The 27,182-nt window shown below is 30.9% G+C and overlaps 2 protein-coding genes across 2 annotated transcripts; both read right to left on the bottom strand.

Annotated features, from left to right (window-relative positions):
* Positions 1 to 7,914: 7,914 nt before the first annotated feature.
* Positions 7,915 to 9,878, bottom strand: LOC144548116 (uncharacterized). Its single transcript, XM_078296810.1, has 2 exons — positions 8,693 to 9,878; positions 7,915 to 8,025 (listed from the first exon to the last, which is right to left on the bottom strand). Exon 1 carries the CDS (start codon positions 9,854 to 9,856, stop codon positions 8,738 to 8,740), a length of 1,119 nt encoding a protein of 372 aa, XP_078152936.1. The 5' UTR covers positions 9,857 to 9,878; the 3' UTR covers positions 7,915 to 8,025; positions 8,693 to 8,737.
* Positions 9,879 to 18,637: 8,759 nt separating this feature from the next.
* On the bottom strand, positions 18,638 to 22,350 carry LOC144547857 (Pectin lyase-like superfamily protein). The gene is made up of 5 exons (XM_078296543.1): positions 21,742 to 22,350; positions 20,602 to 20,722; positions 19,803 to 19,977; positions 19,564 to 19,634; positions 18,638 to 19,488 (listed from the first exon to the last, which is right to left on the bottom strand). The coding sequence occupies exons 1-5, from the start codon at positions 22,177 to 22,179 to the stop codon at positions 18,845 to 18,847; spliced, it is 1,449 nt and encodes a 482-aa protein (XP_078152669.1). The 5' UTR covers positions 22,180 to 22,350; the 3' UTR covers positions 18,638 to 18,844.
* Between the last annotated feature and the right edge of the window lie 4,832 nt (positions 22,351 to 27,182).

The raw sequence follows: 27,182 nt of genomic DNA, 5'->3' as shown, positions 1-27,182 counted from the left end.
TGTTACTTAAAAATAAAAAATCATCACATCATCAAATTGTTATCAGAGATCACGATTAAAGTTAATTAAAAATACATAATTATATAAATTTTCTATTAACATGTGTTTTAATTTTTAAATAATTATTATTTTCATTGATATATTTGTTTCTTATAATATATCCCCGTTGCAACGCACGGGTATGATACTAGTTTAAAATTACACATATTAAATGTTAATATACATAGTGACATAATATAATATTAATTTTTACCATTATAAAATACACTCTATTGTGATACTTATGCATAAAATTATCTTAAATAATATATTAACAAACAATCGAAATGATTGTTATAAGAGAAAGGGTTTAAATGTTTTTATTTTTTGCAGTCTTATTAATTGTATCTTCACTTTTAGTTTTCTAATAAAAAAAATTCTAAACTTATATGACAAAATAAAACTAATAGATGTGATCTATATTATTTTCAACATCTACATAAACAATTATTATTTTAGACTGATTTTTATATCAATCGATAAGTTGAAAATCAATGTCCATTAATTATTCACATTAACATATTTTTGCAACTTTTTAATAACCATTAAAACAAAACTTTTGATGATCATTAAAACAAAATTAAAATATCATAATTATTTTCAAATTTAAGAAAATAATATAGATCATATTTAACGATTTTATTTTGTCTTGTTAAAATATTAAAGTTTTACAAATGAATTAAGGCACAACGTACGTATAGACCAACTTAAAAATATAAGAATTTGAACCATCCTCTTGTTGAAATACTGAAATAATATATCACAAAAGTAAGAGAGAGTTCCGAGTTCAAATTCAACACCACAATCGATTGCATGTTAAAGTCACAATTTCCTTCCAATAAAAATGCCCGCTACATTAATAATCAGATCCATCCTCATGATCATATCTGATTCAAAAAACTTCTTCTATGAACAAACATCTCAATATCCTCATCAAAATCATATGATGAGGATAGGATATATATTATGGCAACAGAACTAGATAATGCTCATGTACTTAATTAATTATTTTCATTTTCTTTGTAGGCTTAGAACTAGATAATGCTCTATCATTTTTCGTTTGTATTTATTTTTAAATTGGCACCGCTATTTTTTTACCCTCTAATTAACCGCTGTTTTTATGTTACGGAAACAATTGGGTACGACACCAATTCAACAATTATTGTGAGTCTGTTGGATTTCTAGTCCGTTGGATCCCTTTAAGATTCGTGCATATCTATTTTAGTATTCGTATCGATCTAGTGCATATGGACTTCAAAACATATTGAATGAACTCGGAACACATCGGACTCAAACTTTGAGTCCCATAGATCGATGTCGGACCCAACTTAATTAGATCCCTTTCTTTTACATGGTTGAAATGCATTTGGCTGCTTTGTTTTTTTCAAAATGTTCAGTGCGTGATAAAGTTCTCGGTGGAGGCCCTTCAGTTCTAAATTATTCTGAATCATATTTTCTTTGTCAAAATTTTGTTATATTTGTTTCGTACATATATATGAAATTTTTTTGGACGAGTACTTAAATATAATTGTTTGGTTTTTATTTTATTGCGTGGTGAAGCTGACTACAGTAACGAATAACTGGACAGCTAACAGCAGAAGCGAATTTCCCCCAATCTACACTAACACAACCCAGGTGTGGTTCAAATGTAAGATCGTTGACACAAGTATATTCCATGCCTGAATAAACTCTTTTCTCAGATTCTAATACACATGTCACAGTACATGTATTGATAATTTCACAGTTCATGATGCACATTCTAGTGATGTGAAATCTGAGCATTTTGATGGGGATATAACTAATGGGGACATTAATAAAATTAGTGAGTTTAGATGGGGATAGAACTAATTTGAACATTTTGATGCATGGGCAAATATCTAAATTAAGAAGTTTTGATGGGGAAACATCTAAATTTCTCAAAATATTTGGATATGGTTACAATATGGCTTGAGAAGTTTTGATGGGGAAACATCTAAATTTCTCAAAACATCTAAATTCTAAGATTGCGATGTTCAAGTTCCAAGTCGGTCACTCGAGATGTGTTGCTCCCCTTGCAGAGATGAGTTGTGGTAATCATATAAATTAGGTTAAAGATACTTTTGTTCATGAAATCAACTTCTAAGAAACACAAATGTAATAATTATGATATACACTTACTATTCTGCTTGGATGCATGCCAACAATATAATTCATAACAGTTACCTGTTTTAGTGGACAAATGAAATGTGATGGTATGCTCTCTTCTCGAAGCTCTGATCGATGACTATGGGGTTCCACGCAAGTAGAAGCAGCCTTCATCAAGGGTTCAACCACTGCCCAGACCTCATTATATAGATCAGAAGCATAGAAAATTAAGGACTAATAATTTATTAAGTTCATTCTCTCACAAAAAGAAAATCATTTACTTGTTTTGTGAAGCTTCAGCTAAGCGATGACACCAGACTATAACTTCCAAGTACAAATCTGATTTTTCAGGAAAAAAGGACGAATATGTTAAGTTCAACGCAATATATATAACAGCACGACACATGTGCCACTGTGCCAGTTACATGTCGTGACTCGTGTGTCCTATTCAGTGATCATTCAAAAAATTGGCACAATACAATACAATACGCGAACTCATCTAGTCACGACACAACATGACACATGATCATGCAGATTAAGTCTATTAGATCTTGATCAAAAAATAAATTTTGAATAAACTAACTAAAATTGGCACATCACGGTATAAGTGTATAACGCGCGAACTAGTCTAGGCAAGACACAACATGACGCGTGGTCATGGAGATCAATACTGTTAGATCTTGATAAAAAAAAAGTAATTTTTGAATAAACTAACTTAAAATACAAAGAAGAAAAAGTTAAACATGATCAAACGTAACTATCCTTCCAAATTCAATCACGGCACGGCACATAAAAACTTACTATAATCACTACACAAAACATAACCCAAATCACCGCATAATTAGTCACAACACAACATGATATAAATTTACATCTATAATTATGCTATTAGTGCCTGTTCGGCAGCCAAGCTTTAGGCTCCTTATAGCTCCTTAGATGTTTAAGCGGGCCGAACAACTGCTCCTTTGATGGGCTTAAAACAACTTTCTTAAGCTTCCTTAGGACAAAATGCTAAGCTGACCCACTCCCCTCCTTACGGTACAGTGCCTCCTTAAAGACCAGCTTAGGGCCTTTTTCATTTGTTTATATTTTCCATTCTCTTTCTTTCTCTCCTTCCCACGTTTCCCTCCACGCTTCCCTAGACACGTTTTTTTTTTTGAAAAATAATGGTATTTACTACCGATTTCATTGAAATCAAGAACCATAGCATATTTGACTTAGTACCTAAAATTGGTACCAGAATCAAATATGTCAAGTCTTTTACAGCTGTTCAAAACATAAGCATAAACAATAGAAAAAAAAATCAATACATCCTACCATGTCCACAACACAAGAAGGCAATAATCCTAGAAAAACACAAAAACACCATAACATGTATAAAACTAAGTACTACAAATCTAATAAGTCTTCATCCTCTTCCTCGACGCCAAACATTGGATATGGGGGGTTGCAATCCCCAGAACCCTGCACCAGGAGGTCCAAAATTTGGGTAGTGTCTGAGCTTCTTTCCTCTTCCAGCAGAAGGAGATCTAGAAGATTCTTAACATCAAAAGGCAATATAAGATTTAATTTAGAGACTGAATCATCATCTCTAGATTTACACCAAAATTTAGTCAAAGCTATAATCTTAGTACCAATAACCTTAATAGAATAAGGGGAACTGACATTAAAACATAATATATTGTGTTCTAACCAAATAGTCCATAGAACAGCACCTCGTAATAATTCAATTAATAATCTATCTTTTAAAGGAATAGAAGCATCAATCATCCATAAATCCTCCAAAGTGTGACAATCATAACTAAAGTTATTATGATCTGCTTCCCTAGACACGTGAAAACAAATATATATTTGATTCAATTTAAGCCTCATTGTCCTGTGCCGAACAACCACTCCTTTACACAGCTTAATTTCTTAAGCTGCATTCCTGTAAGCTTGCTTGCTAAACAGGTACTTAGGCATTGCCCCTTGTCCCAAGGGAATTCGCTTCCTTTGAGATATCTCATAATTTGTGGAAAATCTCAACCGTTGAAAGACGTTATGCACAAATCTCAAAGCTCAAACAATACTGGCCCCGCGCCATCCCCGAATAGGCATCGGACACGTAGGTTACACAAAATATGAGATATCTCAGGTGATGCACACTCGTCCCGAGGAGTCTCGGACTGACAAACTAATAGAATAGCATAGAAAACGAAAGCTGTTAAACATAGCAGAAATTAATCAGCAATACATAACTTGCCTTAATTTCTATAACATCTCTACGTAGTCAACGAACTCCTGGCCTGGTCAGGTCAACTACAGCCTGTGCTAAATGTTATTGATAGATTCCCATCTTCTAATAGCTCTCAAACGTTGGCAAACCTCTTAGCTGTTTTAATTAGTGGGCAATAATTGGACCGAGAGAGAAGGCGAGAAAAGGTTCCTTGTATTCCTTTTTTATTATTTTTCCATCTTTCTACATTTTTTATTTTTGAGTCGGTCACCTAATCTGTCGGAAGGGACACCCGATCATGACCGTCTAAATTAGATCGAACGGGTTAAGTTAATCTTAGAAGTGTATTGTAACTGAGAAATAACAGAAGATATGGATTTTAAAAGAGGGAGGCTGACGACTTGAGTCACGAGAAGTCAATGGTCATCAAAGAAATTTTTGTATAAGAAATCAGACTTTTACGTACATTGGACATTGTGAAATTAATAAGCGTGCTATGACTTTTGACTTGAGGGTAAATTTTGCTTTTAACCAAGGTTCTAAATAGTGATTATAGCGGCATAGCGGGGAGATAAAAAAAAAAGCTATTGCGAATAGCGTAGCTATAGCGGAAGCTATCACACATAGCGATTTTCCCTTTTCAAACTTTATATTCTATATTTCTACCAATTATCAACATAATCAATATTAGAGAATTGATGTAACAACTAAATGACAACTAATCTAAGTCTATACTTTTTTATCAATTACGCAAATAAGAAAGAAAAAAATCTAAAAAGTAACATTATTTAATAGTTTATACTTCATGGTATTACATATTATAATAGACAAAGAGCAATTAATTTTATAAGCTAAATGAAGTCAATATATATATTTAAACATTTTATAATTATAATAATAATCAAAATCAGCTTTCAATTGAAACGAACGATGATAATTTTACAAATGAATACTATAAAAAGAGTAATCAAAATGAAGAATTAGTATTTGAATATTTCTCGATATAGAATGATATAATAAATCACAAATAAAAATAGAAGCATATAGTTTGGTTTAGTATACTTATCGTAGAAGACCATGTAGCATTAGAAATAAGAATAGAAGTACAGAAGTTCATATAAATTGCAAAAAAAAAAACATGTAGCATAGCGGTAGCTATAGCGGGTCTCATATAGCGGTAATAGCGGTAAGCTATTATAGCTATAGCGGTTGTAGCTGAGTTAGCGCAATTTTAACTCATAGCTTAGCGTTTATGGTCCGGAAAAGCTATAGCTAGCTATTTAGAAGCCTGCTTTTAACACAAATCGGCGCTTATTTCATTTTTAATGAAAAATTGAAGAATACACGACAGCTTGTTAAATTAGTAAAAGATGAATGTGCCACAAAATAAAAGAGTAGAACTAGGGTGTTCTTAAGCTCACCAAGGTATTTAAAAGGTTAATAAATTAATTTTAGTGCATTCATTTTTTGAATATTTTTTGACCGCTTGATTTTATACTAAATTAATTCAAATGTTTAAAATTTTCACATGTAAACGGTTCGTATTCGTCATTTGAAACTGATTTGATGAGTTTTGGAGTTAAGCTCACCAAAGTGAGCTAACCAAATACTTTGGTGAGCTTAAGAACACCCTAGTTCTACTCCAAAATAAAATATAATTCCGAAGTAATTAATAAATTGAAACCAGTACTTTATTTCTTCTCCGAAAGAGAGAGAGTTTTGAAAAGGTATATATTTGTGAATTTAATTTTGAAAATAATTAAACAAAAAATTAAATAAACAAAAGAGTATGCTGAATAAAATGCATTTTTTTAAATATTGATTAATATTATAATTTTTTTATATAGAAAAATCGATTATTTTAGAAATTTACATACACACTAGAAATTCTTTCTATAATATTTTATAATTGGGATTCTCCTATTTGAGTTTCAAACTTGTAACTTTTCACAAAAAAAAGCATCATATTTGCCACTAGAGCAAGGGCTGGTTATGATATCTTTCACACTAATATTTGAAAATAAAAAATTAAGCTGCGGTATGTACTACTGAAACATTTCAGAAAAAAAAGAAAGAAAAGATAAATTTATATATATACCCATCATAACTTTGTAATTAATATATTTGACCATTAAAATTTATAATTTAATTATTTTCTCATCTAAACCCACATATTTTTATTAAAATCTCCATTTCTTATCTTATAAAATTCAAATTCAAGCTAATATTACCAAAAAAAAAAAAAATATCAATTCTACCCTTACCTTTACAATTATTAGTTTACAATAGCTTGATGTACAGAGTAAAATACTTGGTTTTTCTTATAATCATTATTTCCGAAGGAGGAGCAGAACTTAACAGTAAATTTTTTTGAACTGCTAGATTAATGATCAATCAATTTTAACAATTTGATATACAATCATAAAAACTCTTGTTTGGAACTACAGGCTTTTTTGTTGTTGTTATACACTCTTAAAAAATATATTTAATTTTACTCATTAATTTTAGTAATCATATTTTCAGTTGCAATAGCTGAAAAAATTATTACTTAATTGTGCCTCTCATGTCAAATTTCCCTCATTTATGATCAAGAAATGTTGTAAAACTTAATATGCCATAAAATATACTATTAATACCAGCTAGAGTGTAATTAATCTCAGAGATTTCAAATTTCTCCAACAACAGAAGGGACTTTCTGCAAATTTTGGATAATGAGGGGCTTTTATTCAAATTTATCTATACAGGATAAACACACATGCTATAGCAATGCTGATATTCTAAATACTTCGATAGTCACAGTTATTTTGCCTCACTTTCCAATCCAAAATCTACAACTAGAAGAACATTTATCCATAAGTAGCAAGGTGAAACTGAGAAATGTGTATCAGAAGTCAAAGCAGGGCAGCTGTAAAAAAAAAAATAACATAGAGAACAGCTAGGTTTTGTTTATTATCAACACTAATCCAACTGCCACAAAAAAATACTTTAGAAGAAGCACACAACAAATTTATGCGTTGTATGAGCTTGGCAAGTTCAGTTTCCTGTCTTGACTTACCTTAATAGATCAGTTGTATGCAGTGTGGAGACTGGATACACCATTTGTACTCTAATCTTAATTTACAACTGGTAGACATCTAAGACAATTTTCAATTTAACAGAGGACCTCACAACAATAGAAAGAGATGTTGGTACCAGACCTGAATAACTAACTATTGCAATTATGCAATCCAGGAGATAGGAGGCACCGTTCGATGTGCATGGTGTCCACATACCTCATTCATGTACCTCTTTAGCATCTTTAACTCTTATAAACAAACACAGATATCTTCAAACACAACAACAACACTATAATATCTATCGGCAGTTAAAAGAGAAATATATTAAAAAAAAGCACAGCATCAGGAAGTTAACTGGACTACATAGCACATTTAATATAGATACTGTAATTTAGTTTGAACAAAAAGTACTGAAAAAACAAAAACAAAAATGCTAATGTTTAGTTTCATATTTATCAAACTAATTGCATGCTCAATCCTTCATTACCAGAACTTCAGTAGTGCTACCTTTTAATCCTAGTCCCATAGCACTATTGAATCAGATACTCCAAGAGAATACACATGCACTGGTGTAATTAAAAATCTTGATTCCTGTTATATTATGAAAAAAATTAATTAGTACATCTTACTGCTGGAAGAGAGAAGGTGGACTTCGGTAAGTTATACTTCAACTAGTGTGTTGCATGTATGCATCTTTATCAAAGTTTCTTAAGTCCCTTTTGTTTTTAAATATTACACAAAACATGAAGACATAATTTTGTCCTCTAATCTTAATTTACATAAAAATTCAATTAGGGTAGCTACAATTTTGTACTTTTCAGTTTCCTAAAAGTTCCATGCGCCATTCTACCAACAACATTTGTGACATTGCCATGCTATTTCTTCTAAGGGCATGCTAATTTTGCGAACACAATATGATTGGCCAAATTGATACAAATGAACATTCCATGATGGTCATCAAGCTTGTTGTCACAAAGTATACTGACAACAAAGGTTTTGTAACTGCTAATGGTAAATTATGCTTTTGTAAGTTGTAAAGACCATTTTAAATCAGATAGAAAGCATGCATATGTATTCAACGCTTCCAATGTCATATTTACAGAGTTGTCTCCAATACACTAACAACAAAATGCATTTTTAGAACTACTAACAATCATTGTAAATCAATTACAAAACATAAAAATAGACACTTAATACAGTCAATGACATAACATGCAATATTTATCTTTTTAAAAAATAAAATAAAGATCAATAGTACCTGTTACGCGCGGGGACGATCATATTTTATAAATCCGTATGACAGCTAGATCAGGCTAGGTGTAACCCACAAGGGAAATCTAGATAGGCGGACCTCATACGGATATAGTAAGCTCCAGCTCAGTCGAACCACCATCCCACTTTCCAGATTAACCCGATTCAAACCAACATGAAAAGACTTAAAGGTCGGATCAGTCAGGTGATCTACATCATAGTATACTTTATTCTCTTGCTTTTCATCACATTGCAGAATAATCGAATTCGAATGCCTCTCATTCAGAAAAAGCACCCGCTTTCCAATGTCCTTCACTTCACACCATGTCTGCCAATCATCATACCACTTATACACATGAACCTCAGGATCAGAAAAATATGTAATCATTCTAACTACAAGGGGTTCACTAGAACCTGAATCTTCCACAAAATTAATCATATCATGAACGCAGAGGTGAGAGCTGAGTTTTGAAGGGAAGGTCCGCACAGAATGGTCTTGAAGGTTATAAACAGATATTTCCTTTTCATTATTCACCGTGTAAACCAAGTAATTATATAAAGTGAAATTCTCCACCCTTCGAAGCGCATTCTCGTTCTTCAATTCAGTCCATTGAGAATCCCCAATTCGGCAGAAGACCAACTTCCAAGTTGTTATGTATGATGAAATTGAAAGCAAAGCCACAACAACACAACCAGGCTTGAAAGGATTGCAAGACAAACTCGCCTTTTCTATACAAATTTCGTCTCCTTCATGCTGGTCAGAAGAAATCAGAAGGGTTGGAAGGGCATCTAAAGAAGGAAGGTCGATGCGTCTACTGGTAATTGGGTTGAGCAGCGACACTCTGTGTTCATGTTCCAGCACAATCCAGCCATGAGAGGAGCCACAATAGTATTTGCCGCTCATGTACGGCAACTGAAACTGATAAGTTTTTGACCGAGCAACATCATAGAAGGATACATGAGCATCAGAAATACCAGGTTGAGGAGGGAGCATAAGCCATGGAAATTGGGGAGGGAGATGGTGCGGGTGGGGTGTCAGGGCATTTCGCCACGCCTTGCAAATTGCTCTGAGATGAATGTATTGTGTGTTGGTGGTGACCTTTTCAGCAATGATGGATAGCAGATCACATGGGAGATCGGCCCAACACGGTCTCATCTTGGCTTCATTCATTGGTAACTGCTTAGAATGATGCCTGAAAATATAGAAGATGAAGAAGAGAGTAAAATACTTTCCATCCTTTACTTTAAAAATAAAAATATCATGTGCATTAGTACTTAAAACCAGGGAAAAATAAAACCCATAATCCATTTTCCTTTTTCAGAACACAAATACTTTATTAATTAATAATTGTACAAATTAAAACAGTCAAACCTACACAATTGGTCTTTTAATTTTCTAGTTGCAAAGGAAGGTAAATACATGCAACAATTCCTATACAACAAGAATGATACACTTTTTGCGAGAATAAAAAAGTGACTTTTCGCGACGGAGTACCATTATTGTTCTGCTTTTTCTATTTGCGACGGTACTTTTTGCGACGTGGTACTGTCATAAATGCGTTTTTTCTCTCGCAAAAAGTGTCTACTATGTTGTAGTTTAAATAGGTGCTTATTCTATGTTCTAAAACTGTGGTTGTAGGTATGATGGAGAGAATGAAAGGGCTAGAGGGGATAGCGAGGCAAATTTACATCTTCGAATTGCGGTGATTTCTCTAAAAAGTAGCCCGGCTTCGTTCCAACTGGGTTTAATTTTGAGTCCAAGCAGAGAAGACGATGCATGAGAGGAACCTACAACTAGAGAGAAATTTATATGTGTCCATCATAACTTCAAAATTGGATGTTTCTCTGTTAAAACTTTATAATTTTTTTTTTCCCCAATCTAAATAGAACTATATTATAAATAATACCTAATTCTTAAATTTTTACTAAAATATATAACTATATTTAGATTAAAAAAACTAATTAATTTTGAAGTTCTAATAATGAAATATCTAATTTTAAAGTTATGATGGGCAATATTTCTAATTGAAGAAACGACTTGCGCTAAAAAAATTAATAGCTATCAACTAGATCCAAATTCAGCTCGAAACTAAAAACAGCGAGCCAATTGCGAGTCAATGTCAAAATTATTTAATTCTTAGAGATCTAATGAGAATAGAAGTAAAATCATATAATATTTTCATATTGCAAATATGATCAATTTTATAATACCCATAATATTTTACTCTAAGTTATATAAAAATTATGTATAAATAAAAAAATTAAAATTAATAGAGTCAATTGACCCATGTGTTGAATGTATATCCACTCTTGCACAAAATAACACAAAAATACTAAATATTACATAATATCATAATAAATAAATAGTTTTAATACGATGCAAAAATAACATTTTTCCACTCTAAGTTATATAGAAATTATGTATAAATAAAAATATTAAAATTAATAGAGTCAATTGACCCATGTGTTGAATGTACATCCAATCTTGCACAAAATAACATAAAAATACTAAATATTACATAATATCATAATAAATAAATAGTTTTAATACGATACAAAAATAACATTTTTGGCTATTTATGAATAACATAAGTTTAATATTGGATATATTTTATAATCATGTTGATATTATTTAATAATTCTTTTGTATTAGTTTCGAATATCTTTTTTGTCTGATACTTATCAAGTATTTTGTTTTCCATTTTTTTATAAACATATAATTATAAAATGTTCTGCTCCTTAATTACCAACAAAAATAAGCAAATGAGTTGCGGATGATTTATTTATATACAGTAATTGTTAAAAACAAATATATCGAATTACAAGCTATTTATTTTCAAGATATAAAATATGGAAATCATAACAATGAATTAAGAAATTGTGATATAGATCCTCGATCGTTATTATCGATAAATGATATAAATTGGTGCGATCGATTTGATCAAACGGATCAAGTTGGGTTTATAAGAGGAAATTCATGTACTGGATTTTGAATATCTTCTCGCAAAAAAAGTTGTACAGAATCTCAATTTAGTTATATTATTTATTTATTTTATTGCATTCGCGATCAAAACTAATAATTTAAAATGAACAAATGAATGAAGGAATGAAATAAACAAATAAATAATGAATGATTATTACAAATTTCTTCTTGTCAGCATGTAAAAGATAACTAAAATAAATTCCTCAAAGGTATAAAAAAGAAACAAAAAAAATAGAAGTATTGACGAGATACCTCACCGTATAAAGTAAAATTTGAACTGTTCGGTGTCGTACCAGTGACATCTCTCTAAGATTTGTGCCAAATTAAAATAAAAAATTCGGATCTAATTCTACCATGTTAGATATTGGATCTGAATTCTAGAATACTTGGGTCAACGATCTTACATTTAAACCCCACCACGCAATAACATCTAAACCAAAAACTTATAAATTTCACATTTACAAAACAAATATATCAAAATTCTGACGAGAACGCAAATATGATTGAGAATAATTTAGAAGAACTCAAGAGCCTTCACCGAGTACAAATTAATTCCTTAAACATTTTGAAAAACGAAACAGGCCAACATTTCACCAAGTTGGGCTTTCTTTGCCAGAAAGCCTTGGTTTTCTTTATGACTTAATTTCTCACCATCTTGTTAAAAAGTATTAATTGATCTTTCAAACTGTAATGTTATAATTGTAAGTCTATGAAATTTTTATAATTTAAGCAAGTTGTTGCGTACTCTGTGTAAAAAAGAATGTAATTATTGAACTTTTATCTTTATATATAGTGTATGATTTCTGATTTGGGGTCCAATGTTGCTATGGTTGTAAGTCATCACACTGTACCAGTACCAGTACCAGTACCAGTTTTGCAGCTGGTACCAAATCTAACAAAGGTTCTCTTTTTTTTTTTCTAAAAGAAAAATTTGTGAATAAGTCCAATTTCCAACAACCGAAAAGAAAAAAAAATAGAAACCCCCAAAATTATTTATATATAAGTCCAATTTCTTTAACTACAACTATACAAAATTTAAAGCCACAAAATCCTTACAAGTATTAAATTATTCTTCCTCTTCTTCTCCTCCTCCATCTTCTTGTTCAGATCCCTTAACAAAGTAAATTGTAAAATTTAGATTATACTAAAACAAAATTAAAAAAAAAATAGTAAAATACTGATCAACCAATTGACAAATATTAAAATTCAATGCATGAGATCAATTCATACCATCATGAAAACATACCAGGTTACTCACAAGACTCATAAAACTAGTACCAGATTAGTTGTGTCCAATACAACAACAACAAAAGGCAAACAATTGAATGCAATAGATAAATTAAAGCTACTATAAATTTATGTTTACCAAAGAGGCTTGGTGAGCATAGCATATTTCTGAAGTCAAAACACGGAACAGAAGAGAAAACAACCTTAGCATCAACTAGTATGCTTAGAGACTTTCTAAAAGCAAATGTGTTGTGCCACAAAACGAGCTCTTAAAAGCATCCAATACGAGCACATGAATTATGCATGCCTACTACTAATGAAACGCGTGATCAGATTCATATTATCATTTATATATAATAATTTCATATAGTTTATACAATATATCCGTGGATATGAATATTAAACAAAACCAATTATATATATATATATTAAACAAAACCAATACATTTTATCTTTTATAAATTTGTGCTATGATATTGGAGATAACTAATTTTAAATTTGTGGAACTGAGGTGTGTACGGACAACCAAATTTTTAGTTACAATAGTTATAAATTGATTGTAATAAAATATTTTTGCCTCAAAGAAAATCAGTTGCTGGTAGTTGCAAGAGATTTTGTTGCAATATATTCATAATTAATTTTTGGATGCAATTGTGTTTATCTATTGCAACTATAATTTTGTCCCAACCAGAATCTATGAATTCTTGCAAGTTGTTATTAAATTCAATTAAATTTGAGTTGTAAGAAATTGGTAACAATAATATGTTGCAATTAAATAAACAGTTGCTATTGCGCATTTAAGGCAACTGAAAAACAATTGTAATAATGTTGTGAATTGCAATAAAATTTATGGTTGTGACATGTTTAATAAATACACTAAAATTTTAGTTGTTAAAAATGCGTAGCAAAATTATATTGCAACCATTGATATAGTTGTAATTAACAAATCTAATACAACGATAAATATTTTAATATATCATAATTGTTATGCTGAAACAATCTATTTTCAATCAATATTTTGTTGCAATTATTTATTTAAACATTGAATAGCAGATTTTTAATATGAATAAATATTGTTACATTTATAATATAAAATATAACTATAATATAAAATACAAAAATACAAAATTCAAAGAAAAACTTTCATATAACATTAATATTTATCTTTCAATTTTACATAAAAATAACAAAAAAAAAAGTAATCTCAAGATAGATGTTTTGATATTTTACTTCTATAAACAAAATTTAAACGATCCACCATTTTCGCCTTTATTTCGCCTAACATATTGAACAACTGCTTAATTATGTATTTTGACTATTTTCTTGCTACACTGCCATATAAAATTAGAAGGAAAAAAAAATGAATTAAGATGTTTGTAAAAGTTTCTCATGGTCAAATTACATAATAAGAAAATATGTGTTCAATTGAAATTGTCCTCCTTATATGTGTTTCGTCTAAAATGAAGAACTTTCTTATATTTTTGACAAAAAAAAAAATCAAACTTTTAAATATCTAGATATCTATACTGTTGAGAAATTCACCGAGCAATCTGTTGAAACTTTAATTCAAAAACTCAAAATTTTCAATTCAATAAATTTGCTTAAACTCTCCATTTGCGATATTTGATAATTAGAGAGTTAAGTAGAATATATATTTCTTTAATGGTGAGTTATTATTTTGCTAAAGACTACAGATTATTTTGTTAATGACTTTTACCGTTGCACCTCTTCATGAAATCTTAATGGTGCGTTTTTTTTTTTCATTTTATAATCCTTATTAATCAATATAAGAAAAAATGGTTTTCCATCTATTTCATTAGAAACCAAATAGATGTTCTGCTTCTAACTCCAAACAACTGGAGAAAGAAACACTTACAGTATAACTAATATATACCATTAACAAAAAGGAATGTGCCAGTATCAACTAAAAACATTTAATCACTACTTGCACTGGAAACAATTTAATCCGTTCGTTGCTCAAAGTTTTTTGTATAATTAAGCATTTCATGACAAGGAGGGATATATTTGTTCCGTTCAATTAAAACTTTGAGCATGCATGAAACTAAAGGTTTTTATAAATTAAAAGTTGTGGAAGTTTGTGAGATCTTTAGTTCCTCTATATTTTACTTATTATGTACTTGAATTACAGCACAAATTAACAGTACTTGATTAATTAATTTCCTATTAAAATGAAGGTTTGACGTATAATGTTTGGATGCAGTTTTTAAGATAAAAAGTTATATATCCAACAATTAAAAGTAGCCCAAAGCACCAGAAAAACACATCAATTTTTTTTTTTAAATATATATATATTTGGTGTAGTGCACATGAGGCTTGTGCTAGTGTGAATTGAGGATGATTTGTTTCTGTTGTTAATTGGCTATTTAATGAATAGGAGGGTCGAACTATACACATGTACTATTACTATATATTATAATGGTTTGAGATATATAATTAGTTATTACTTGACAACAATATTTTTTTTTTGAGGTCAAACCAAGGAATAATTAAAAGACTAAAAGAGCAGATCACGTGTATATTTAGTGTTTGGTTATAACAAAATTAATGATTAATACTTTGCTAGTATGCTGAAAGACTTTCTAATTAAACAATTTGGAGAATGTATGGTGAGTGAGAATAGAGTTCACTTAATTTGATTTTAAAGATTTGAAATCATATTATAAAATCCAATACCGAGGTAACAAAACTTTTGTCTCAAAATTTGACTAGAATTATATTGGCCAAATGTGAAAGTCTTACCTCTTTATTTCCTTTGTGGTTTCGTATAACTTTCAAAATATTAGAATTAAATTGCAAATTAGCCAATTTAAAATAGTCGTAAAAATATTTGTCATAGTCATACAAGCGAAAAAATAAATAATAACACGATAAAATTGGAAATGCAATCGGCAGAGAAAATTAACCGTTCAAATATTTATTTAAAATATTAGAACTTCACTAATTATATAAATGAAAACACAAATAATTCACATGACACAAAAATAAGGAGTTGTTAAACAAACATTTGTTTGGAAAAATGACTGAACACATGAAAAATGGATCGATTGCGTTAAGTACCTTGACATGTTGAACTTCCTTGAGATATAGGTTTTTGTATTTAAAGATGAACTTTGCATGGTGAACTAGCTCTTTAGCCATTTGCTATAGGTTTAGGATTTTTGATTGAAAGTGTTCTTTAAATTATTTATAGCACTATTTTCTTGCTAACAAGCTTATGTGTTTTGCGAATGTTAGATATGGCTCGTACTAGAGGTGCCGCTGCAAGAGGTGATGAGTCATCCTCTGAAACTGAGGCAATCAAATAAATGGCTCGTACTAGAGGTGCCGCTCGAAGAGATAGATGCAAAGAAAAATGCAGTAGAACTTCTGACAAGATAGTGGAGCCAAAGGTGGCAATGGAGTCAATTGAAACAAGTGGTGATGAAGCCGATGCAACCAAAACAAGAGGAGGTGCTGGTGGGGATGGTGGAGGAGGAGGTGCTGGGATGGTGAAGGTGAGATTCTATCTACTATACTCTTTATGGTATCATTTATAATCTACTGTAATCTTTAGTTTTTATCATCAAAACAGGAGGTGCTGGTGGGGATGGGGATGGTGAAGAAGATTCTATCTACAATAGTCTCCTGGGGTTGATCCAACGGAGCCAATTGTTCCGCCACAGGAGGCTGCACGGCGGCCTCCCCGCAGAATTTTTGCTTTTTCCAAGAGTAGCATCTGTATTTTCGCTTTTCTATAGGTATGCCTTCTGTATTTCCTTATAACAGTTTCATGGAAGCTCATTAATAGAATTTCCTTATTTTGATTTGTAATCTTTCCTTATTAATAGAATTTTCCAAAGGTAGCATCAAAATAAGGAAAATGATATAACAGTTTCATGGAAGCTCATTAATAGAATTTCCTTATATAACACTTTACTGTAATCTTTCATACCGTTCAATTAAGTACAGAAACCAGTCAAACATACTCCGCCTTTTTAACATTGGTCATACTTGAGAACCGTTTTAATTAGAAATGTTACTAATGCAAATAAGCAAACAATTATTGTCATGATATACTGTGATTGAACAAAACTTCTTGGTAAACGATAGTTCTTGTAAATCAAAATTCAAGATTGTGTTTTTTTAGCAATATTTTATTCTTTAGGGCATAAACCAACTAATTTTGTCTAATTTATTAAAAGGGTGAAAGGGGTATCCAAGTACTTTGTTTATATAAACCCAAAGGCACCACAGATGTAAACACAAAGACAGTACCCTAGGTATAAACTCCAGCGCACAACTTATATAAATCCCGGCACACCAAAGGTAAAACAGCATGTGTAAAAAAGTATAATTCAAGGGTCCTGCTCATAAATACCAGCGCACCACTAATATAAAGATCAGCTCACCACTGATATAAATATCGGAGCACCACTAATATAACCACCAACGTAACGCACCCCTGTATAAACTTCAGCGCACAATAGATATAAACCCCGGAACACATGAGGTATAAACAAGTAGAACTCAAGGGTGGCACATTTTATAGTCAAGTGATCCAGGCATGTGTCCTGCCCATATTGTGGTGGCACGATTTGCCATATATAGTCTAGTACAAACACCATATATATATACCTGCCCATAAATACCAGCGTACCAGTGGAGACTCAGTTTGGGGGAGATGTCATCAAGATTGGCAAAGAGATACGACATATAGAAATAAGATATAAGCTTTTCTAATTTTCTTGCTATTACAGTAGTTTTACCAGTAACTCCTGAGTTACTGTTACTATTTTTTCCTTTGTGGGTGCTCTTCTGGAGCCCCTAAATTTACATTTCCTTTTTTATTTTAGATTTCTTGTTTTGTAACATGACTTATGTATCAAAATAATTATCAATAAAATAGAGGCTCGACCTCTGTTTCTTTCAAAAAATAAATACCAGTGGACCACTGATATAAACATGAGCCCAAACCACTGATATATTTTATATAATTAATTACTGAAATTATTATCATTTTGAATATATTTTAATAGCTGTATGATATAAATTTTTAATAAGTCCGGTTCGAAATAGAACTTTGTTTGGAAATACAAGAGGAACATATGTGCAAATAAGACTTGTGTTTGTTTTACCTAGCTTTTAATTACTGCGATATAAACATTATAATAAACAGTGATGTTTGAATTTTAATTTGTGAATATGACTTTCTGGATCTAACTAATAGAGGAACAGATAAAAAGAGAAAGAGACCTGATAGAATCGGTGCTCTAATTAATCCGAGTGTAAATTATTTTAAAGTGTTAATTAATTTATCTTCAATTTTAAGTAGTATAAATTATTTTTACGATATCAATCCAGAATTTATAAGCGTGCACCCCACTTCCATTATTACAATCTGTACTTCAATTCATTGACAACAAAAATTGAAAGCGACAACGTATACTTAATTTAAAAGTAAAAAATAAAAGCGGATGTAGATGCTCTTATTTAATTGGATGGATAAATAATTGAGCATATATAAAATTATTGTTAAAAAATTTATCAAATTACATATTTTCCAGCAATAAAACATGAAAAATAGAATGAAGTAAGAAATTGTGAACGCGGTATAAATGATAATAATTTGCTGCGATTGGTTTAAAAGAGGACATTCATATGGTGCTGGATTTTCAATATCTTTTCACAAAAGAAAAATGTAACTGAAATCTAAAATGTACAAGTGAATGAAGAAATGAAATGAATAATGAATGAATGAATATTTCCTTGCAATTAAGTCTCTACTTCAGGAACAGAAAAAAGAAAAGAATAGAGAGAAGAAACCTATTACCTATGTGTTATCTATCTATCTACCTATCAAAAAAATTCAGTATATATAGACGAGGTATAAAGTTAAATTTGAACTGTCTATTATTAATCGACACGAATCTTAAAGGAATCCTGTGAAGGTCAGTGTTGACTGCTACACCAAGAAGAAGAAGAACCATTCCTGCTCAGAAGCTCATCACATGGCGATGGCAAAGCATCAAACACCTCTCCCTTAACAAACTGACAAGTCCATTTTTCTTTCATTTTCACCCCTCTAAAACTGACATTTCGTATACAGATATCCTCGTAGACCGTACCCTCGATCCCCTCCAACACAGGAGCACGACCAATTCCTTCACCAACTATATTACTTATGTACACTTTGCTAACTCTGGGAAGCGCTTTCGGGTCGAAGTTTTCGTCCGGGTGGTCATTTGCGCCACGACTAAACCTAAACGGTATTTTCACATGTTGCATTGTTATATTTGTCACAGTAACATTTGTTATGTACCCCCCTCTTCCTCTGTCAGATTTTAAACGTAAGGCTGAAGACGAGTTATACACGTAGATGTCTCGTATTAAAATGTTAGAGACTCCACCTGACATCTCGCTTCCTATTCCAATTCCAGAACATGTCGGTGTCGTGCCGGTGATCCGTTGGATCGTGATGTTTGAGCTGGGACGAGCGGCTTTGATGCCGTAGTGGTCCCAGCCACTTTTTATTGCTACAAGATCATCTCCACTTTTGATGTAACAATCTTCTATGCATACATTGGAGCTTGAATCTGTCAGATTACATATTAGAAATGGGGCATGCTAAGTTTAAAAAAATTAATTGGGTAGAAATGCAAAATACCAACCTGGATCAATTCCATCAGTGTTTGGTGAGTTGAGAGGAGCAAGTATAGTCATATTTCTTATCACCACATTGCTGAATCAAATAAAATAATTCAATAAAAGATGAAGAACAATGCAAAGAAAAAAAAATAGATTTATTTAGAACTTGTGATTCTGATTCTAAATTAAATTTCACTTCCAATTTCAATATGGTTCAAAAGTTGAGGCAATTTTTTTTTTTTTTTTTTTGAAAAATTATTACCTGCAGTAGACAGGATGGATGGTCCAAAAGGGGGAATTGAGGAATGTGAGATTAGAAATTAGTATATTGTTTGAATTCATAATCTCAACAAGGTGGCCTCTTGTGTAATTTAAGGTTTTATTCCACCATAATTCCCACCACATTCTCCCTTGTCCATCTATACTTCCATTGTTCCCTGTAATTTGTATCAAGAACTTCCCATAAATTAGATGGTAAACAGATGAAATAAAAATAATTAAATAAAGCAAAATAATCAATTACATAGATATATTAAGATTACATTGGTTTGAGAGATTGATTAATTACAATAGGCAACCATGATCCTAACATCCATTTTTTTTGTTTGATTTTATCCATAGAACTGGAGGCTACTGTTGATGAGTTACTGGAGAGAGGCTCAAAGTTGAGACAAAATGTTCCAATTTGAACTTTTATTATTTCAATAACATAGGTAAGTTAAGACAAGGCTGTGATGTTAATTTATTAACTAACTTCAAATGAAGAGATTTGACTGTCTAGTGGCACATGCTCTCATAGATTGCATTAATTAAGGTAGCAACAAGGAAATCAGAAAACATAAATTTTATATTCCATTGACTAACTAAACTACTATTGTATTAGCTATATATCTTAAAAAATTGAGCACTCCTCAATTTGATCTCAATAAAAAGATTCTCATTTGGAAAAAGTGAAAATAAATCAGCCCAGTTCCAATTAGAAATATTTTGTTTGTTATAATTTAAAAAAAATATATAACATGTAATGAGTACTTCAGGTTAAAGCATGTAACTGGAGTTACCTGTAATTACAACATCAGTAAGTCCGTTTCCATGAATTAGGCTGATGTGGCGCGGTCCTAACCTCTCTCTGCCGTGCCCGTAAGACGGCAATGGCTCAATTAACGGCCAGTCTTGTGGGTCCTACAAAACATAATCCAACTAAATCATCCAATTATGAATGTCCAGACTATATATCTACCCATATCACATAAACTATATAAAAACAGTGTTCATAATAAGTTGCAATGAAGATTCCAACTGCCCTTACCACAAAGCAATCACAAAAAGAGCAACTTGTTCTGATTTCAAGATCATAACTACACTATTATAGAATTGTTGGTGTTACTATATGAATTTGGTAAGTAGGAAAATTAACAACATATTTTCCACATTTTTTTTTTCCCATATGAGAAGAAGCCTGTTGGAATGAACTATAAATGAAGGTTGAAAATCAGGTATTTTGTCAGAATCTAAAAATATGATATTTTATCATCTTTTGTGGATGAGAAGGAATATATGGGGGTTGAGATATTGCTATCAGTGCTTTAAAGAATATAGAATAAAGAAAAAAAATTCCAAACAAGAAAATATAAATGGCTCCAAGAGAGCACAAGAAAGCAGTCAAAGCACCCTTTTATGTGTAGATAATAATTTACCTTCTTTTTATTTATTAGGGAAAAAATGCATGCTCTTTTGACATTTGATTTCAGTAAATCCTGATCATTTCTGGGTTTTATTAGAAAAATGCTAACCATATCTTTCTATTGATCTTTTCATTAATACATATGCATTTGAATTGCATTAAAAAAATTCATGAAGTTGAGGGATCAAAGCAGAGTATTACTGAGAATTTCCTAAAGATAAATTTGATTCTCAAAAATAAAAAATGAGTTGTACATTTTTCCCATTAAGAAAATCAATTTTGAATTCCTCAATGAAATTCCAGGTGTCCTATTACCAGTACCACAGAAATAAAGTATCTTTTAATCCTATAATTAAGTCTCTAATCAAGAATCTAACACCTAATTGAACTTCTCCTCCAATAATCTAGCCTATACCTATTCTGCTATTCATAACAAAACATAAAATAAAACATTTCTTTAATTTTGAAAGATTCTCTCTGTTTTTATTCTCTCTCTGTCTGTATCTCTCATGCATACCTGTGAACCAACAATGCATGCACCTTCCTCCAAAAACAAGGTGAAATTGCTTGTCAAGTTGAAACTACCGGTTAACCACCGGCCGGCCGGCACGTTCAACTGGGCCCCACCGTCAGCCACATATTTACTTAGCTGTTCAACGGCCTTTCTGAAGGCTCGGGTATTCAACGTGGCCCCATCACCGACCCCACCAAACTCCTCGATAGATGAAACAATCTTCCTCGGTCGGCCGGGCCGGTACAAGACCGAACAGCTTCTCGGGTCCACCTCCTGGTATGAACCGGGCACAAATCCGATAAGCCGGGTAGGCGTACTCTGATTCCATGTCAGCCCTAATATTATCAAGGCTATGCACAATACAGCCCAGCTGGAACGCCATGGATTCTTTAGAAATTGAACCCATGGCCTAATATAGACATCCATGTTCCATGGTGACATGAGAGAGATGGAGAGGAGAAGATATATATAGGAGAGAGAGAGAGAGAGAGAGAGAGAGAGAGAAATTAATATGCGGTGCCTGATTATATGTAGGTTTGCTCCTATTGTGTGGTGTGAGATGGCATTAATTCGTAGCTATAATTGGGTGATTAGACTAATGGTTATCTCTTTGTATTAGTTAATTGAAAATATTTTTTATAAACCATAATTAAAAAAAAATTATGAAAATTATCATTTTTTTTACAAAAACCATAAGAACTGAAATGACAATTTGATACGAGGTATTTTCACAATTTTTTAACGTATTTTTTCTCGAAATCTGTGAAAACAACTGGATCGAAATGGCAATTGGTCTAAAAAAAAAAGGACTGAAATGGCATCTCTTCTTATGATTTTTGTAAAAAAACAAAACAATCAAGTTGGTTTGGTAAATTTATTTATTTATTTATGGTTTCTAAAAAAAATTCAGTTAATTGCCTGATTAAAAATGACATGAGGTGTCATTCTTTTATGGAAATAAATCAGAACAAGAAAGAAATCAGAGCAGTTATTATATTTATATTATTATATTATCATTGTGTGTTATATTAGTATATTATTCTTTTGTTAAGAGCCAATTTTCTCCCATTTATTTTTCAGTTTCCATTTGTCCCCAAATTGGAGAATATGCAATTGGGAATTGAATTGTTACAGTTAAATCAAAGATTGAGCAGTAACTTTAATAATACCAAGTAATTACGAGCACAAGTAGTTGTTCAAAAAAGAGAGACAATTTCTTGATTTTATTAACATCGTCATTAATGCTTAGAAAAGCTACGCCTATTAACAACCAAAAACAAAAAAAGCTGTGCCTATCAGCCTATGTCAGTATTGTTGACATATTTAGAATATAATAATATATACTTGGAGTAGAACTAGGGTGTTCTTAAGTTCACTAATTTCTTTGATGAATTCAAGTTTAAAATCTGTTAAATCAGCTTCAAATGACGAATCTGAATCATTGAAACCCGCCTACCTTACAAGTGATGCGTATACATGTGAAAATTTTAAAAATTTGAATTAGTTTAATATAAAGTCAAGCGATCAAAATTAGAAGGTTAATAAATTAATTTTAATGCATTCATTTTTTGAATATTTTTTGAACACTTGACTCTGTACAAAATTAATTTCAAAATTAAATTATTTTATATGTAGACGCATCACTCGTAAAGTAGACAGATTTTAACTGTTCAGATTCGTCATTTAAAGCCAATTCGATGAGTTTTAAACTTGAGTTCACAATAAACTTGATGAACTTAAGAACACCCTAGTTCTACTCTATATTTATAGAGAGAGAGAGAGAGGTTGGCTAAGATCAAAGTGGTAGTTCCTGAGCTTTGGTGCTACCAATTCGTTTTTCAATTTCCAAAGTTCAAAACGTCGATCCGAACCATTCAAGTCAATCTCTCTAAATTAAAATATGCTTGGAGACCAAATTTTACATTTTTCTGAAATTTTTTACTATTTATTAAGCCACTTTGAAAATCGCTGATTTAACAGTGGCTTCTGATTTTACTATTTTGTTAAGTCACCGTTGAATCAGCGATTTTCAAAATGGCTTAATAAATAGTAAAAAAATTCAGAAAAATATAAAATTTGGTCTCCAAGCATATTTTAATATAGATACTGACTTGAACGGTTTAGATCCATATTTTGAACTTTGAAAATTGAAAAACGAATTGGTAGCACCAAAGCTTAGGAACTACCACTTTGATCTTAGCCAGCCTATATATATATATATATATATATATATATATATATATATAATTCAGCATAACCAATTTAATTTTTTTGTTAAGTAACATAATGGGAAATTTAATGAGAATTGATTGAACAGAGCGTGATGTTTTGATGGTTCCATGTGAAACGGTGCATACATTTAATGAACGGTGGAACTGGTCATGTGAAACGGTGCATACAATTAATGAATGGTGGAACAGGTCTACGTAAATTTTTTCATGCGTGAACTGGAAGTTCCCCGTGATACGCGGTGATGGGTCCCACTGGGAGGCGACCTAGATATTAATTAATTCGCTTGGATCGTTTGATATTAATTAGTTTGATTTGGATCTGCGCCGTTGACATGCACACATGCATCTATACATAATTATGTACATCATATTAAAAATTAAAATAAAAAAGGAGACATCCATATTCTTATATTCTTGCACAATCACTATTTAATTTTTTATGGAAGACAAATTTATTTATTATTTATTCTTTCAAGAGTGACTTGTATCTCTACATTAATTATTTGATTATTTCTTCATCTTCTTTCATTGTATGTTTGAAAATTAATTGTCTATTAATAATAAATTTCGTTCTAGTTTTTGAGGAAGTGTCAGAAATGAAGAGCTAATTATAATAAAAAAGAACCTAAAGATAAAATATATCTTGCTCCCATATTTTCTTTTTAATTTTTTTCTGTTTGGCTTTTTCATTAAACTCAAATGAGGTCAATTGATTTTGACTAAAAAAATAATTTTATAGATCGAAACTTGATCATTTATAATTTTTTTTTTCGTTAGACTTTTAGTTCTCATGATACTAATGAGTTTCATAATAACTTGGCTAAATAAAAATCTCAGAATTGTTTACCAAATAGAATATTAATTTCTCAAATCTCAATCAATTATCTATCAAAATGATGCCCCTATCTTCTTCTTTTATTTTATCTATTTTTTAAGTCGATTTTTTTTCTTCTTGTTTTTTTTTAATTTTATTTTATTGGGACAAAGTAATGTCTTTGGAGAAATTTGCTCCTTTTTTTTAAACAATCCATATTATTAAAACTTCATACGCTTGTCTTTTACTATTCTTACTCTGAAAAAATTTAGATTTTCTTTATGAGAGTTCAGAAAATGATATAATATTCTGATTCTCAAAATGAAAAATTCATTTTTATGCCGAGTTATTCTCTTTATTATCTCCTATAATAAAATTTTGTTTTGCTTCTAGTCTTTTCTAATTTATTCGATTACAAATTAAGTCATTCTCTTTGTTCCTGTAATATTCTGATAGTAGTAATGAACATGTTGAATTTTTATTTTTACCCAATTTTTAAAATATTTTAATAAAAAGAACCAAAATTTGATCAAAATTTTAAAAATGCCAAAAACGTGGAAAAAAAATCCACGGTCCCGAATTTTAATTCGGAACCACGAAAAAAATCCACGGCCCCGAATAAAAATTCGGAACTGCAAAAAAAAATTCACGGTCCAGAATAAAAATTCGGCATAGCGGAAAAAATCCACAACCTGGTGGGTGTTTTTTTTGGTTTTTTGCACTATAAATATGCTAATCTAATCGTGTAGAAGAGAAAGAGAGAAGGAGAAGGAGAAAAAGAAGGAGAGGAGAAAGGAGACGTAGTTACTGTTCAGCTTCTAAATCAGGTAATTTTTTTTCTGCAACTGTTCATTTACATATTTACTGTTCATATATGACTATTCACAACTGGTCACAATTGAAATCAGTAAGCTGACAAAATATTTACCATTTACGAATGTAGTTTATTGACCATGCCTATTGAAATTCAGTACATTTTGGAGGAAAATTCATTTTTGACCAAAATGGGGTACGTTACTCCAAACCTCCAATAAATACGTATTGAGTTGACGAAAATTTCTCATTTTAGCAGTTGCAATCGCTTATTTATGAAGTGAGCGACTACAATAGGAATCGTTGAGAATTAGAAATAATGGCCCGAATGGTCCAAGCAGGAAAGCATGTCAGAATCGCATTGGGAGATGACGAGGCATTGAGAGGCCTGATCGCACAGGTTGTGATTATTTATTTATTCATACAAATCAAATTTTAATTTCTTTTCTAAATGGTTCAACGGAACTTGTAATTAATTTTTAAATTCACGAACTACTCGAATAATTACCATTAATTTATAGAATTTATATTTTAGATTCAAATTCTTAACTTGGTACAAATTAAATTCATAGTCCGATTATATCTCAAAATTTTAGTTTGACTTTAAAATTAATCAGACAAAAATATGAAAGGTCGTTTAATTAACCAAAATTTTAAATTTGAGTGAAATTTTTAATTTAGCAAATTAATTTTGTTTTAAAATTTCGGGATATAACAGAAACCAGCTCACCCAAATATATAGGCCCGGGTCGTGGATTTTTTCCACGGTTCTGAATTTAAATTCTGGGCCGTGGATTTTTTCCGCGGTTCTGAATTTTTATTCAGGGCCATGGATTTTTTTCACGGTTCCGAATTTAAAATCCGACCCGTGGATTTTTTTCGCGGTTCCGAATTAAAATTCGGGACCATAGATTTTTTCCACGTTTTGGGTATTTTTAAAATTTTGATCAGACTCTGATTATTTTTATTAAAATATTTTAAAAATTGGATAAAAATAAAAATGTCAGCGAGTGAGGCTAAGGTACCATGCATAGCGCATCTTGATCCATACTATGATATGAATCAATATCTCTATTTAAAAGTCAAAGTAATCAATCTGAATTGTTCAACATGACTTTCATATGAAGACTTAAAATTATATTTCATTTTTTTTTTTTGAAGAATTAGGTAGAAAATAGCTTTATCTAAATATTCCAGACCATTCAAAAGTGACATTTTCTACCTATCTATAAAAATAGTAAAAAAGTTCAAAAAAAAAATATAAAGTTGATCTGTAAGTACATTTTTTTCATATGGAGAGCATGTTGGACTGTTTAAATTGACTGTTTGAATTTTAGAAATGCAAATTTTGATCCATAGTACAGACCAATCATTAAGTAAGGTCTGACCCATAAATAAAATTTCAATATATAATTTAGGATAATTTAAAAGGATAATTAAATTTCTCAATCAAAAAATCTTTATAATAGTGAACAAACAAAATTACACATTTATAAAGAAAAAAGAATATACTATTTGAGAAACAACTAAATAGGATAAAATGACCGTTTCCCAACTAAATATTTTAATTATTATAGTTTAAATAA

This window comes from Carex rostrata, chromosome 32 (genome assembly GCF_964058835.1).
Source record: "Carex rostrata chromosome 32, lpCarRost1.2, whole genome shotgun sequence".
NCBI classification, from domain to species: Eukaryota; Viridiplantae; Streptophyta; class Magnoliopsida; order Poales; family Cyperaceae; genus Carex; species Carex rostrata.
This window is presented reverse-complemented; position numbering and strand designations above follow the sequence as displayed.

What these genes read in the sequence shown, in the direction of transcription:
- LOC144548116 (XM_078296810.1), bottom strand. Translation starts at nt 9,856, where the DNA reads ATGAATGAAGCCAAGATGAGACCGTGTTGGGCCGATCTCCCATGTGAT.
- LOC144547857 (XM_078296543.1), bottom strand. Translation starts at nt 22,179, where the DNA reads ATGTCACCATGGAACATGGATGTCTATATTAGGCCATGGGTTCAATTT. An exon ending in TACTGATGTTGTAATTACAG is followed by an intron (nt 19,978 to 20,601) that starts GTAACTCCAGTT and finishes TACAAATTACAG; the next exon opens with GGAACAATGGAAGTATAGAT. An exon ending in ATCCATCCTGTCTACTGCAG is followed by an intron (nt 19,635 to 19,802) that starts GTAATAATTTTT and finishes TATTTGATTCAG; the next exon opens with CAATGTGGTGATAAGAAATA.